This window comes from Kogia breviceps, chromosome 4 (genome assembly GCF_026419965.1).
Source record: "Kogia breviceps isolate mKogBre1 chromosome 4, mKogBre1 haplotype 1, whole genome shotgun sequence".
Taxonomy (NCBI): domain Eukaryota; kingdom Metazoa; phylum Chordata; class Mammalia; order Artiodactyla; family Physeteridae; genus Kogia; species Kogia breviceps.
In genome coordinates, this window is record NC_081313.1 from 25,536,597 (window position 1) to 25,552,812 (window position 16,216).

Sequence of the window (16,216 nt, forward strand, 5' to 3'; positions counted from 1 at the left end):
GCCAACATGTATTAACAAGGTTCAGCTTGTTCTAGTCAAGTGTTTTAAAAAGTGTCTATTGCAACTGTACTAAAACAAGGTAATTTCCTAGTTCGGTCACCGTCCTATATAGCTCATTGGCTTGAAACATCAATGAAGTAGGCAATAATGTCATTAGGATTCCTAAGAAAATGTGAATTTGGCCCTTCTCAATGTACAACTAAAATGATGTGAAATTTAAAAATCAGAGTCTCCTTTACGTCATATTTTTCTAACCCAATTATAAAATATATCAGAATCTCCTAGGGACTTCCTGTTCATTCAAATCACACACTGGGCGGCCAGCTCTGATAGGCTTGTCCCCAGCACCTCCCCCGCTCCACCCCTGCTCACCTCCACCCCTCAAATACATCCAGGATCACTATTACAAAGTTACCATAAACAGAGGTCTCTGTGCCAAAAAAGTTCCAATTCTTAATGAAGGCAAATACAGGGCTAAGAAAAACTACAGAACTTTGTACCAAAATTTCTGCTGTAAACAAGCTTAACAGATGATACATTTGCAAGTGAGACTTGTCTCATAATTCTTCCTCCTACTTGTTTTGCCCGGGGTTCATAAGTCACCCTGCGTGAGATCACGCCAGAAGTCATAAACTTTTACAATAGCAAATGAAGGTTTATGACCTTAAAAATCAAAAGGAATCAAAAAAGTCCTTCCAAGCTGAAGAATGAAGGGGCGGCCCTTTCTCTTCAATTCTTTTTGAAAGACAGGTAGAATTAACAGGACTTGCCCAGAATGAAATAGGTGCAAACTAAGCATGCGTGTCATGCTCATCAGTCCCCCTGGGTGCTCTGCTGCCCTCGACAGAGCCGCAGAGCCGCACCGTTAAACAAGGTTTGCAAGAGGAGCCAGGGGCTCAGGAAATCGACCCTGACTCCAACACAATGTTAAGTGCACAAGCTTGTTTGCTGTCTAGTTGTTATTTCTTAAGTGTAATTTGTTGACAGCACTAAATCCAAGATCAGGCAATGAATCATTCTGAGATTCACATTTATCTTGCTTTGGAATTTTAAACCTCTTGCATATATTTAGATAAATCTGCTGCTGAGCATATGTAGTGAAAAATATGTAAATATATGGGAAGAAAAATGTGTAAATATATAGGAAGAAAAATGAACCCAAGCATTGATCTTGTCACTGGAGATAATGAATAAGATTATTCCAACAGCTATCAGATTCAGTTTCACTTTTCTAATTTCCTCTCTGATAACAACCAGTGACCAAAAGCTGTCCCCTGTCCAAAACAAACTAGAAACAGATGTAAAGTTACTATCAGTAGCTGCAACACGAGGAGAAATGGGTTCAAAAATAGGTCAGTAAGTTGGAAAACGACCCGAATTTTAACCTCTTTCCTAAAGCTACATCTGACTACATCTGAGTGACCCTTTCAACAGTGAACACAATACTTTAAGGGTATACTTATGGCAAAAAGCCAGACCTGGCCAAGTTCAATGCTTTAAAGATATGTGTGGAATAAGCAAAAGAGCAAGCTGCCTCAAGCTGTTAAATAATCTTTTCCCTTACCTCAGGCATCATCTCCTCAATGAAATGAATTGTGTAGTCTATGTTGAATCTAATTACTTTACACAGCGGAATCTGCAATAATAAGGAGGAAAAGTTCAGTTTCAAAACACCTTCCTGCGCTCACACTGTACATGTGTTTGCTACCTAACCCAGAAGGCCATGAACCAAATGAGAAAGCTTCACCTTAATCTAAGCTGCTAACAACACTGCCCATGAAACTTGACCACAACTGCTGAATTTTAATGGCAAGAACCCAGCTGGCCCAGTCTCTACAGGAAACCTGCATAATGTTGGAGCTTAATTAACTGTATTAGCAGCAGCAACACAAACATGACAAGAACTCATTAAAACCAAATATATTGCCTCTAAAGAATTAATAAAACCACAATTAAGTACTTCTTTTTCTCAGGTTTTAAAAATCTTTCAGAATCTTCAGCTCTTCAGGCAGGGCAGGGAGAGCAGGCTGACAATTCCTCAGTTATAGATTCATAAGTCATTGCAGCAGACACAACTCACGCTGCCTCTCTGGCTCTGGAGCAAAAGCAATCATGGTAATAAAAATAATACTAGCTACCACTTATTGAGCTAGGCACTGTTCTACTGCTTCACACACTGTCACTCATGTAACCAGCCCTGTGAGACAGGTACAACTACTCTCCCCAGGGTACAGTGGAGGAAACGAAGGCAGAGTTGTCAGATACTTTGCCGAAGGAAGCAAGCAGCTGGTGAATTAGAAATTCTTGCTCTAGACCCCAGGTCTGAGCCACTTGGGTATCCACCTCTCATTTCCTGTTCTAGTACTCAGGGTATGTGTGAAAATGAAGGAAAGCTCAGGTGAAATAAATCCACAACTGTCTTGCTTTACCAATGTACCATGAGACACTAGCCTAGTGCCCAGATTTAATAGGTTTTATTTAGGTATATTTTTGAATGAATGAAGGACTGAGAAAGGAAGGGTGTGAGGTTAATGCAGTGGCTTGGCTGACTAGCTGGGGAAAAAAAGAGACTCAGAAGCCCTAGAGATGTGTTAAGTGGGCTTTTCTGGCCCCTTGATCTGTCCATAAGACGACTTTATATAAAGGTAATCGTTTTTACAAACCACAGCAATCAGAAAGAAACAAATTTTAATTCCACCAGCAAAAGGAATGGTTAAGAAAAGCTATAAATAGTCCTACAATGCCATCTACTGGAAATCTTTTTCTCAGAAATGAAGTTTAGCTCTTAGGTGCTTTCTTTTTTTTTTAGGATGGTGGCTAATTTGAGTGAAATTCATAATTAATGTTAATAAGAGATCCATTTTCAGCCTTCTCATGGTAATGAGTTCTAAACCAGATGAAGTGACATGCTAAAGCCACTATCATTTTTAAGTTCTTCTTTCTTCCTACAATCATTTAAAAATATTTGAGAGCTACAAATTTGTACAATTATTCATATTTTTAGAATACTTTGCTAACAACTGTTAGATTCATACTCTAAAATATGCCACAGCCCTTACCTTTTACAAAGGTAGGGATCTCGAATAGCCAAAGCAATCTTGAGAAAGAAAAACAGAGCTGGAGAAATCAGGCTCCCCGACTTCAGACTATAATAAAAAGCTACAATAATCAAGACAGTATGGTACTGTACAAAAACAGAAATATAGATCAACGGAACAGAATAGAAAGCCCAGAGATAAACCCACGCACATATAGTCACCTTATCTTTGACAAAGGAGGCAAGAATACACAATGGACACAGCTACCCTGGTGGCGCAGTGGTTAAAAATCCGCCTGCCAATGCAGGGGGCATGGGTTCAAGCCCTGGTCTGGGAAGATCCCACATGCCGCGGAGCAACAAAGCCCTGTGCCACAACTGCTGAGCCTACACTTTAGGGCCTGTGAGCCACAACTACTGATTCCGTGTGCCATAACTACTGAGGTGCATACGCCCTAGACCCCATGCTCCGCAACAAGAGAAGCCACCACAATGAGAAGCCTGAACACCACAATGAAGAGTGGTCCCCGCTCGCCGCATTTGCCGCAATTAGAGAAAGCCTGCACACAGCAAAGAAGACCCAGTGCAGCCAAAAATAAATAAATAAATTTATTAAAAAAAAAAAAAAAAAAGAATATACAATGGAGAAAAGACAGCCTCTTCTATAAGTGGTGCTGGGAAGACTGGACAGCTTCATGTAAAAGAATGAAATTAGAACAGTCCCTAGGAGCTTCAAGATGGCGGAAGAGTAAGACGCGGAGATCTCCTTCCTCCTCACAGAGACATCAGAAATACATCTACACGTGGAACTTCTCCTATAGAACACCCACCGAACGCTGGCAGAAGACCTCAGACCTCCCAAAAGGCAAGAAACTCCCCAAATACCTGGGTAGGGCAAAAGAAAACAGAATAAAGAGAGACAAAGAATAGGGACGGGACCTACACCAGTGGGAGGGAGCCGTGAAGTAGGAAAGATCCACACACACTAGAAGCCCCTTCGTGGGAGGAGACTGCGGGTGGCGGAGGGGGAAGCTCCGGAGCCGTGGAGGACAGCGCAGCCACAGGGGTGCGGAGGGCAAAGCAGAGAGATACCCGCACAGAGGATCAGTGCCAAACGGCACTCACCAGCCAGAGAGGCTTGTCTGCTCACTGGCCGGGGCGGACGGGGGCTGGGAACTGAGGCTCAGGCTTCGGAGGTCGGATCGCAGGGAGAGGACTGGGGTTGGCAGCGTGAACACAGCCTTAAGGGGGCTAGTGCACCACAGCTAGCCCGGAGGGAGTCCGGGAAAAAGTCTGGAGCTGCCAAAGAGGCAAGAGACTTTTTCTTCCCTCTTTGCTTCATGGGGCACGAGGAGAGGGGATTAAGCGCGCCGCTTAAAGGAGCTCCAGAAACGGGCGCGAGCCGCGGCTGTCGACACGGACAGTAGAGAAGGGTGTGGGACGCTAGGGTTGCTGCTGCCGCCACCAAGAGGCCTGTGTGCGAGCGCAGGTCACTCTCCACACCGCCCCTCCCAGGAGCCTGTGCAGCCCGCCACTGCCAGGGTCCCGTGATTCAGGGACAGCTTCCCCGGGAGAAAGCGTGGCACGCCTGGGGCTGGTACAATATCACGCTGGCCTCTGCCGCCGCAGGCTCGCCCCACATCCGTGCCCCTCCCTCCCCCTGGCCTGTGCCAGAGCCCCCGAATCAGCTGCTCCTTTAACCCCGTCCTGTCTGAGCGAAGGGCAGATGCCCTCGGATGACCTACACGCAGAGGCGGGGCCAAGTCCAAAGCTGAACCCCAGGAGCTGTGCGAACAGAGAGGAGAGGGGGAGGTCTCTCCCAGTAGCCTCAGGAGCAGCGGATTAAAGCTCCACAATCAACTTGAAGTGCCCTGCATCTGTGGAAAACCTGAATAGACAACGAATCATCCCAAGTTGAGGAGGTGGACTTTGGGAGCAAGATATACTATTATTTTCCCCTTTTTCCTTTTTGTGAGTGTGTGTGTGTGTGCTGCTGTGTGAGATTTTATCTGTATAGCTTTGCTTTCAACATTTGTCCTAGGGTTAGACCGACCCGTTTTTCTTTGCTTTTTTTAATAGAAATTTTTCTTTTTAATAATTATTTTTTATTTTTATAACTATACTTTACCCTACTTTATTTTGTCTTTTCCCTTTCTTCCTTCCTTTCTTCCCTCCTCCCTTTTCTCCTCCCTTCCTTCCTCCCTTTCTTCCTCTCCTCCTTTTCTTGCTTTCTTCCTTCCTTCATTTCTTCCTTTCTTCCTTCCTCCCTTCCTTTCTTCCTTCTTTCCTTCCCTCCCTCCCTCCTTCCTTCCTTCCTTTCATTCCTTTCTATTTTTTCTCCCTTTTATTTTGAGCCGTATAGATTAAAGGCTCTTGGCGCTCCAGCGAGGCACCAGGGCTGGTGGGAGAACCAACCTCAGGACACTGGTCCACAAGTGTCCTCCCAGCTCCACGCAATATCAAACGATGAAAATCTCCCAGAGATCTCCAGCTCAACATGAAGACCCAGCTTCACTCAAGGACCAGCAATGAACAGTGCTGGACACCCTATGCCCAACAAAGAGCAAGACAGGACTACAGGCCCATCCATTAGTAGAGAGGCTGCCTAAAACCATAATAACGCTACTAACATCCCCAAACACACCACCAGATGTGGACCTGCCCACCAGAAAGACAAGATCCAGCCTCATCCACCAGAACACTGGCACTAGTCCCCTCCACCAGGAAGCCTACACAACCCACCGAACCAACTTCAGCCACTGCGGACAGACACCAAAAACAACGGGAACTACGAACCTGCAGCCTGCAAAAAGGAGACCCCAAACACAGTAAGATAAGCAAAATGAAAAGACAGAAAAACACACAGCAGATGAAGCAGCAACATAAAAACACACCAGACCTAACAAATGAAGAGGAAATAGGCAGTCTCCCTGAAAAAGAATTCAGAATAATGATAGTAAAGATGATTCAAAATCTTGGAAATAGAATAGATAAATTGCAAGAAACAGTTAACAAGGACCTAGAAGAAATAAAGAGGAAGCAAGCAACGATGAGCAACACAATAAATGAATGAAAAATACTCTAGATGGGATCAATAGCAGAATAACTGAGGCAGAAGGATGGATAAGTGACCTGGAAGATAAAGTAGTGGAAATAACTACTGCAGAGCAGAAGAAAGAAAAAAGAATGAAAAGAACTGAGGACAGTCGCAGAGACCTCTGGGACAACATTACACGCACCAACATTCGAATCATAGGGGTCCAGGAAGAAGAAGAGAAAAAGAAAGGGACTGAGAAAATATTTGAAGAGATTATAGTTGAAAACTTCCCTAATATAGGAAAGGAAATAGTCAATCAAGTCCAGGAAGCACAGAGAGTCCCATACAGGATAAACCCAAGGATAAACACGCCAAGACACATAATAATCAAACTGTCAAAAATTAAATACAAAGAAAACATATTAAAATCAGCAAGGGAAAAACAACAAATAACACACAAGGGAATCCCCATAACATCTGATCTTTCAGCAGAAACTCTACAAGCCAGAAGGGAGTGGCAGGACATATTTAAAGTGATGAAGGAAAAAAACCTACAACCAAGATTACTCTACCCAGCAAGGATCTCAATCAGATTTGATGGAGAAATTAAAACCTTTACAGACAAGCAAAAGCTGAGAGAGTTCAGCACCACCAAACCACCTCTAAAACAAATGCTAAAGGAACTTCTCTAGGCAAGAAACACAAGAGAAGGAAAAGACCTACAAGAACAACCCAAAACAATTAAGTAAATGGTAATAGGAACATACATATCGATAATTACCTTAAATGTAAATGGATTAAATGCTCCCACCAAAAGACACAGACTGGCTGAATGGATACAAAAACAGGACCCATATATATGCTGTCTACAAGAGACCCACTTCAGACCTAGGGACACTTACAGACTGAAAGTGAGGGGACAGAAAAAGATATTCCATGCAAATGGAAATCAGAAGAAAGCTGGAGTAGCAATTCTCATATCAGACAAAATAGACTTTAAAATAAAAACTATTACAAGAGACAAAGAAGGACACTACATAATGATCAAGGGATCGATCCATGAAGAAGATATAACAATTATAAATATTTATGCACCCAACATAGGAGCACCTCAATACATAAGGCAAATACTAACAGCCATAAAAGGGGAAATCGACAGTAACACAATCATAGTAGGGGACTTAACACCCCACTTTCACCAATGGACAGATCATCCAAAATGAAAATAAATAAGGAAACACAAGCTTTAAATGATACATTACACAAGATGGACTTAATTGATATTTATAGGACATTCCATCCAAAAACAACAGAATACACATTTTTCTCAAGTGCCCATGGAACATTCTCCAGGATCGATCATATATTGGGTCACAAATCTAGCCTTGGTAAATTTAAGAAAATTGAAATCGTATCAAGTATCTTTTCCAACCACAACGCTATGAGACTAGATATCAATTACAGGAAAAGATCTGTAAAAAATGCAAACACATGGAGGCTAAACAATACACTACTTAATAACGAAGTGAGCACTGAAGATATCAAAGAGGAAATCAAAAAATACTTAGAAACAAATGACAATGGAGACACGACGACCCAAAACCTATGGGATACAGCAAAAGCAGTTCTAAGAGGCAAGTTTATAGAAATACAATCATACCTTAAGAAACAGGAAACATCTCGAATAAACAACCTAACCTTACACCTAAAGCAATTAGAGAAAGAAGAACAAAAGAACCCCAAATTTAGCAGAAGGAAAGAAATCATAAAGGTCAGATCAGAAATAAATGAAAAAGAAGTGAAGGAAACAATAGCAAAGATCAATAAAACTAAAAGCTGGTTCTTTGAGAAGATAAATAAAATTGATAAACCATTAGCCAGACTCATCAAGAATAAAAGGGAGAAGACTCAAATCAATAGAATTAGAAATGAAAAAGGAGATGTAACAACTGACACTGCAGAAATACAAAAGATTATTAGAGATTACTACAAGCAACTGTATGCCAATAAAATGGACAACCTGGAAGAAATGGACAAATTCTTAGAAATGCACAAGCTGCCGAGGCTGAACCAGGAAGAAATAGAAAATATGAACAGACCAATCACAAGAAATGAAATTGAAACGGTGATTAAAAATCTTCCAACAAACAAAAGCCCAGGACCAGATGGCTTCACAGGCGAATTCTATCAAACATTTAGAGAAAAGCTAACACCCATCCTTCTCAAACTCTTCCAAAACACAGCAGAGGGAGGAACACTCCCAAACTCATTCTATGAGGCCACCATCACCCTGATACCAAAACCAGACAAAGACGTCACAAAGAAAGAAAACTACAGGCCAATATCACTGATAAACATAGATGCAAAAATCTTCAACAAAATATTAGCAAACAGAATCCAACAGCAGATTAAAAGGATCATACACCATGATCAAGTGGAGTTTATTCCAGGAATGCAAGGATTCTTCAATATATGCAAATCAATCAACGTGATACACCTTATCAACAAACTGAAGGAGAAAAACCATATTATCATCTGAATAGATGCAGAGAAAGCTTTTAACAAAATTCAACACCCATTTATGATAAAAACCCTGCAGAAAGTAGGCATACAGGGAACTTTCCTCAACATAATAAAGGCCATATATGACAGACCCACAGCCAACTTAGTCCTCAATGGTGAAACACTAAAACAATTTCCACTAAGATCAGGAACAAGACAAAGTTGCCCACTCTCACCACTCTCATTCAACATAGTTTTGGAAGTTCTAGCCACAGCAATCAGAGAAGAAAAAGAAATAAAAGGAATCCAAATAGGAAAAGAAGTAAAGCTGTCATTGTTTGCAGATGACAAGATACTATACATAGAGAATCCTAAAGATGCTACCAGAAAACTACTAGAGCTAATCAATGAATTTGGTAAAGTAGCAGGATACAAAATTAATGCACAAAAATCTCTGGCATTCTTATACACTAATGATGAAAAATCTGAGAGGGAAATTAAGAAAACACTCCCATTTACCATGGCAACAAAAAGAATAAAATATCTAGGAATAAACCTACCTAAGGAGACAAAACACTTGTACGCAAAAAACTATAAGACACTGATGAAAGAAATTAAAGATGATACAAATAGGTGGAGATATACCATGTTCTTGGATTGAAAGAATCAACATTGTGAAAATGACTCTACTACCCAAAGCAATCTACAGATTCAATGCAATCCCTATCAAATTACCACTGGCATTTTTTACAGAACTAGAACAAAGAATTTCACAATTTATATGGAAACACAAAAGACCCTGAATAGCCAAAGCAAACTTGAGAACGAAAAATGGAGTGGGAGGAATCAGGCTCCCTGACTTCAGACTATACTACAAGGCTACAGTAATCAAGACAGTATTGTACTGGCACAAAAATATAAATATAGATCAATGGAACAGGATAGAAAGCCCAGAGATAAACCCACACACACATATGGTCACCTTATCTTTGATAAAGGAGGGAAGGATATACAGTGGAGAAAAGACAGCCTCTTCAATAAGTGGTGCTGGGAAAACTGAACAGCTACCTGTAAAAGTATGAAATTAGAATACTCCCTAACACCACACACAAAAATAAACTCAAAATGGGTTAAAGACCTAAATGTAAAGCCAGACACTATAAAACTCTCAGAGGAAAACGAAGGCAGAACTCTTATGACAAAAATCACAGAAAGATCCTTTTTGACCCACCTCCTAGAGTAATGGAAATAAAAACAAAAATAAACAAATGGGACCTAGTGAAACTTAAAAGCTTTTGCACAGCAAAGGAAAACAAACAAAACGAAAAGACAACCCTCAGAATGGGAGAAAATATTTGCAAACGGAGCAACTGACAAAGGATTAATCTCCAAAATATATAAGCAGCTCATGCAGCTTAATTATCAAAAAAACAAACAACCCAATCCAAAAAGAGGCAGAAGACCTAAATAGACATTCCTCCAAAGAAGACATACAGATTGACAACAAACACATGAAAAGATGCTCAACATCACTAATCATTAGAGAAATGCAAACCAAAACCACAATGAGGTATCTCCTCACACTGGTCAGAATGGCCACCTTCAAAAAATCTACAAATAAATGCTGGAGAGGGTGTGGAGAAAAGGGAACACTCTAGCACTGTTGGTGGGAATGTAAATTGATGCAGCCACTATGGAGAACAGTATGGAGGTTCCTTAAAAAACTAAAAATAGAACTACCATATGACCCAGCAATCCCACTACTAGGCATATACCCCGAGAAAACCATAATTCAAAAAGAGTCATCACCACAATGTTCACTGCAGCACTACTTACAATAGCCAGGATATGGAAGCAACGTAAGTGTCCATCAACAGATGCATGGTTAAAGAAGATGTGGCACATATATACAGTGGAATATTACTCAGCCATAAAAAGGAACAAAACTGAGTTATTTTTAGTGAGGTGGATGGACCTGGAGTCTGTCATACAGAGTGAAGTAAGTCAGAACGAGTAAAAGAAACACCATATGCTAACGCATATATATGGAATCTAAAAAAATGGTACTGGTGAACCTAGTGGTAGGGCACAAATAAAGATGCAGACGTAGTAAACGGACTTGAGGACACAGAGGGGAAGGGGAAGCTGGGACAAAGTGAGAGAGTAGCACTGACATATATACACTACTAAATGTAAAATAGATGGCTAGTGGGAAGCTGCTGCATAGCACAGGGAGATCAGCTTGGTGCTTTGTGACCACCTGGAGGGGTGGGATAGGGAGGGTAGGAGGCAGATGCAAGAGGGAAGAGATATGGGGATGTATGTATGCATATAGCTGATTCACTTTGTTATACAGTGGAAACTAATACAATATTGTTAAATTAATTATACTCCAATAAAGATGTAAAAAATAAAAAGGTAGGGATCTAAAAGAGAAAAAAAGGCATGTAAACAAGCATAAACAGAATATGATACAGTGTCACTTATAAGTGCATTTAAAAAACAAATAAGCAAACAAAATAGTATAAAGTACAAAAGAACCAAAGAGGAGGTAACATTTGAGTTGAGTCTTCAAAGATGGGAAGGGATTTTCCAGGTCATCCTGAAAATTAACTGGGGAAGAACAGATGTTTAGTTTCTAGCAAGACAGAGAAAAGGGAGTTGGGGGAAGGACAGGTCATTTAGCTCTTCAGAAGTGGAATTCATGGAGACAGAGACATAAGAAAATTCTAGAAAGGAAAGTATGAACTATATTATGCAGATCTTAAAAACCATGTTAAGGATTCAGAGCTATCCTTATGGCAAAAAGAAGTCATTCAAGTACTTTAAGTGAGAGACTATCACAGTTTACATGGATGGGTTGCTATGTAAACAGGGTGGGAATGGCCTGTAGGGGAACAAGGCAAGAGACCAGAAGACCAGGATGGAGTCTAACGAAACAGTTCAGAAGCCAAATGAAGAAAAGATCAAAAAGGAGGGAGAAGAATTTAAACACAGGAGATGTAACTGAAATATACAGTGACTGTTCTGATGTGGAAGTCAAAGAGGGGAAAGAATAGAGGATAATGTCTAGGTTTCTGGCCTATGGGACCAGATAGCTCACGATGGCATTAATACAAAGAATTTCATAGGGTGTCCCGAGTACCTCAAAATCAGTACGCAGAGAAGATGATGAGTTCAGTTTCACAAAGGTTGAGGGTGAGGTACCTAAGGGAACACCAAGGCAGGTATGTGCAATAGGCAATCTGAAACATGAGTGTGGAGCACAGAGCCATACGTCACAGCTATAAATATCAATGTCAGAACATGAATGGAGGAAAAACTGTGGGTGACATTGCATTACTCGGAGAGTGTATTCAGGAGAGAAAAGGACCAGAGCCCTTGGGAACAGTCCAGAGGCAAGAAAAAGAGCAAAAGTATAAACTTTACTCCTTTTACCATGTGCAACAGCAACTCTGCTGGATGATTTATGCAAGTTCAGTCCTTTCTGCACATTATTTCAACTAAAATCACTTTTGAGGGATTCCTTCTTTGACCTCTTTTCTTATACACACTGTATTTTCTTTGGGGCTCTTACCTGTACCACTAGAGCCCTTCTCAGACACACAAATTGGAAAGGCAGAATCTCCTTTTCTATGTGAACTTTCATCTCTCTCTAAGACTCAAAGAGACTTACCATTTTCCTACGTATTGGGAACTCAGTTGACTGAGAACTCAGTTGGCCAATCAAATCATATAAATGCCCACTATCATTTCTTAAAACACGTTTGAATGCTGATTTGACACTAACTCTTAACTCATCCCACCAGAAACAAACAAAAAAACCCTCCCTAAATGTCTACATTCTAACTCTACTACTTCCAGGACATGAAAGACTAAATCCAGGGCAGCAAGTCCACTGGAAATGGAAAGCAGCAGGGAAATGATCACGATGCTGCCTTGTGCTTTTGAGGACAGAATAAAATATTATGCATGTAATACATATATCTAGGTAATTTTAGTTATGTTGTCAAAGTCCCTAATAACATCAGGTACTATAAGTAATAGCAAATGTACTACATAAAAGGATAAAATTTTCCCACAATGCTCTATACTTAGCCAACAAGGCTTTCAATCCACTTCAATTCAAGAAGACCTTAAGAGAACTTGTCGGTACTAGACTGTGTTGAGATTCTAACATTACCATCATTTGCATGCCCTTCTTGCTGATGAGCTCTCTCTAGCAAAAAAATGAATCAGAACAGTAAAGCGATTTAATAATTCTTTTTCTTGGGAGGCTATTTCAAATTCAAGAGGCCTTTGATGGATCTAATTCCTATGAACTGTACAACACTCAGCTTAAAACTCAATTTATTTTATCAACACCTCTAACATAAATGATGGGGCTTATCTTCTCATTACAGAGTTAAGTTCTCAAGTTTTGAGAACATGAATATTTATAAAAAATATACTCTGAAGCCAGGAATTTTTCAGTCCTGTCTTTTATAACAACAGTAACAACTGCAATTAATTTTGCACTGGCGGCCTCTCAGTGCCAAACCTTGTGCTGAGGAACTTCAATAAAGCTCAAAGAATCACTCTTTCACGGTCACATAAATATTGAGAATCAGTTTAAAAAAAAAAAAAAAAGAATTAGAAGAAAGACTCAAATCCACGTCTGCCTGACATCTTGTCCAAAATTAGTGCCAATTTGTATATTAAACATCATGATAAACACGTTTCATTTGTCATCTCACTTATTTTTTTACAGAAGTCAGTAAGACTGCCACAACTAATAATGTGTTTTACAGATGAGAAAAATCAGGGTTTATAAAATTGAAATGTCAAATCATACAGCTAGTAAGTAGAATTCACTAAGTTTTAAACCCTCTCTGAAGTCATACTGCTTTTCTTAAGGTGATCCTAAAAGTTAAAATGAGATCTGTATTACTTATAGGGAATTACTAGATAAGACAGATAATTTTTAAATATTTTCATGGTAACTAATTATTTGTATTTGCAAGCCTGCTGAGGAAAAAAAAAAGAAACGTATTATGTAGGGGGGAGCTGGACTAGATGACTTCTGAAGGCCTTTTCAACTCTAAGACTATGAGATTTGGTGTAACAAAGGGTTTGAGTGCCTAATTGAGACATTTAAAAAAAAATAAGAAACCTTCAAAATTCAAAAACTTTCCCAGTGCCTCTTCATAAAGATTGTTTAAGAATAGTCCAAGGCTTCCCTGGTGGCGCAGTGGTTGAGAGTCTGCCTGCCGATGCAGGGGACACAGGTTCGTGCCCTGGTCCAGGAGGATCCCACATGCCGCGGAACGGCTGGGCCCGTGAGCCATGGTCGCTGAGCCTGCGCGTCCAGAGCCTGTGCTCCGCAACGGAGAGGCCACAACAGTGAGAGGCCCGCGTACCGCAAAAAAATAAAATAAAATAAAAGAATAGTCCAAACAACCTAAATGTCCATTGACAGATGAATGGATAAAGAAGATATGGTACATATATACAATGTAATGCTACTCAGTCATAAAAAAGAATGAAATAATGCTGTCTGCAGCAACACAGATGCAACTAGAGATTATCATACTAAGTGAAGTAAGTCAGAAAGAGAAAGACAAATACCATATGATACCACTTATATGTGGAATCTAAAATGTGGCAGAGGACTTCCCTGGTGGCACAGTGGTTGAGAGTCCGCCTGCCAAGGCAGGGTATGTGGGTTTGTGTCCCGGTCCAGGAAGATCTCACATGCTGTGGAGCAGCTGGGCCCCTGGGCCCGTGGGCCGTGGCCGCTGGGCCTGTGCGTCCGGAGCCTGTGTTCCGCAATGGGAGAGGCCACAACAGTGAGAGGCCCGTGTATTGCAAAAAAAAAAAAGTTAAAATGTGGCATAAATGAACCTATCTACAATATAGAAACAGACTCACAGACATGGAGAACAGACTTGTGGTTGACAAGGGGGAGGGGGGACGGAGAGGGATGGACTGGGAGTTTGGGGTTAGTAGATGCAAACTATTACATTTAGAATGGATAAACAACAAGGTCCTACTGTATAGCACAGGGAACTATATCTAATCTCCTGGGATAAACCATAATGGAAAAGAATATTAAAAAAGAATGATTACAGTATATAACTGAGTCACTCTGCTGTACAGCAGAAATTAACACAACACTGTAAATCAACTATACTTCAATTTTAAAAAAAAGAGTAGTCAATTTAAAACTTTGTGAGTATGTATGACGATGGATGTTAATTAGACTTATCGTGGTGATCATTTCACAATATATACAAATATCAAATTATTATGTTGTACACCTGAAACTAATAACATTATATGTCAATTATACCTCAATAAAAAAAAAAGAAGTCCATGGGCTTCCCTGGTGGCGCAGTGGTTGAGAGTCCGCCTGCCGATGCAGGGGACACGGGTTCATGCCCCGGTCTGGGAAGATCCCACATGCCGCGGAGCCTGTGCGTCTGGAGCCTGTGCTCCGCAACGGGAGAGGCCACAACAGTGAGAGGCCCGCGTACCACAAAAAAAAAAAAAAAAAAAAAAAAAAAGAAGTCCAATATTACACCCTTTCTATATTATGGTCCACTCTAGAGATAGATGTGATGTATTATCAAATGATTTTATTTTTACATTTACAGTGTAATCATTTTCTCAAAAAAAAATTCTCTAGGATAAAATATACTGTGGCATAAAGAAAATCTCATTAAGAAAATCTGTTTTAAATTAGTATCACTACTATAGAATCATGTCTGCTAATAAAAAATGATAAGAGAAAGGAGCAAGATTAGGCAAAGATTTTATTCTTTACTCTCCAATGGAACAGAATTTCACAGTTTAAGTAAACAGTACTAAAATAACTTTTCAAACTGCAGATGTAATTTCTTTTAACCAAACCAGAAAGGATTAGAGAACATTCTACTTTGATGTACATATACCATAGCTGTAATTCAGTAAGTTCTATAGCAGCATCTAGACTGGCTCAAGTATACCTCTACACTCCCTTCCTGAGCTGCCAGTGAATTCCACTCTACGTCCAACTGGAATACAGAGTAAGTAAGACAATTCCCATGACAGCCAGCTTTGAGACAGAAAGATTTTGACTTACAGATACAGAACTTCCATTTGAACCGATTACCAACAAAGCAGCCTTAATACCTATATAAGAATATCATGGATCTATCTGTATGTCAGAGTGTCTTAAAGAAGACATATTCCTGGGATTCAAAAGCACAAAAATGTATGAAGTTAATTCAGGCTCCAAATGTCCTGAACAAGCTCTATTTCTTTACCTATTACTCAGAGACTAAATAATAGCTTCTCCTTAAAACTTTCCAACTTTCTTTTGAAGGACACCCAACCCAAAATAGCTTTGACACATTACTCCACAGTTTATCCTTCTTTTTCAATCTTTCACACTCTCAAAATGTTATTCTGACACGTTTACTTACACCATTTAATGTGGACCAAACTTGTGACTCATTAGCACAGATGTCACATTCCCACCTGACAAACACTGCCGCTGACTTCCTGCAGCTCAGGTAGAGGGGTGCAAAGTAATTGTTACTTAGAAGTCAGATGAAAAGAAATTTCCTTTGACTTTTAGAAAGAAAGAATGAAGGGAAGGAAGGGGGCTCAGGGAAGGA

General features: G+C 40.2%; 1 protein-coding gene across 18 annotated transcripts in view; it reads right to left on the bottom strand.

Moving 5' to 3' along the window:
* The window catches only part of DROSHA (drosha ribonuclease III), a 126,368-nt gene that overhangs the window by 77,900 nt on the left and 32,252 nt on the right, over window positions 1-16,216 (bottom strand). For all 18 annotated transcript variants that reach the window (XM_059060820.2, XM_067030837.1, XM_059060824.2 and 15 more), the window contains one exon: window positions 1,565-1,636. In XM_059060820.2, coding sequence (XP_058916803.1) covers window positions 1,565-1,636 — 72 coding nt within the window. The remainder of the gene's footprint in view (window positions 1-1,564; window positions 1,637-16,216) is intronic.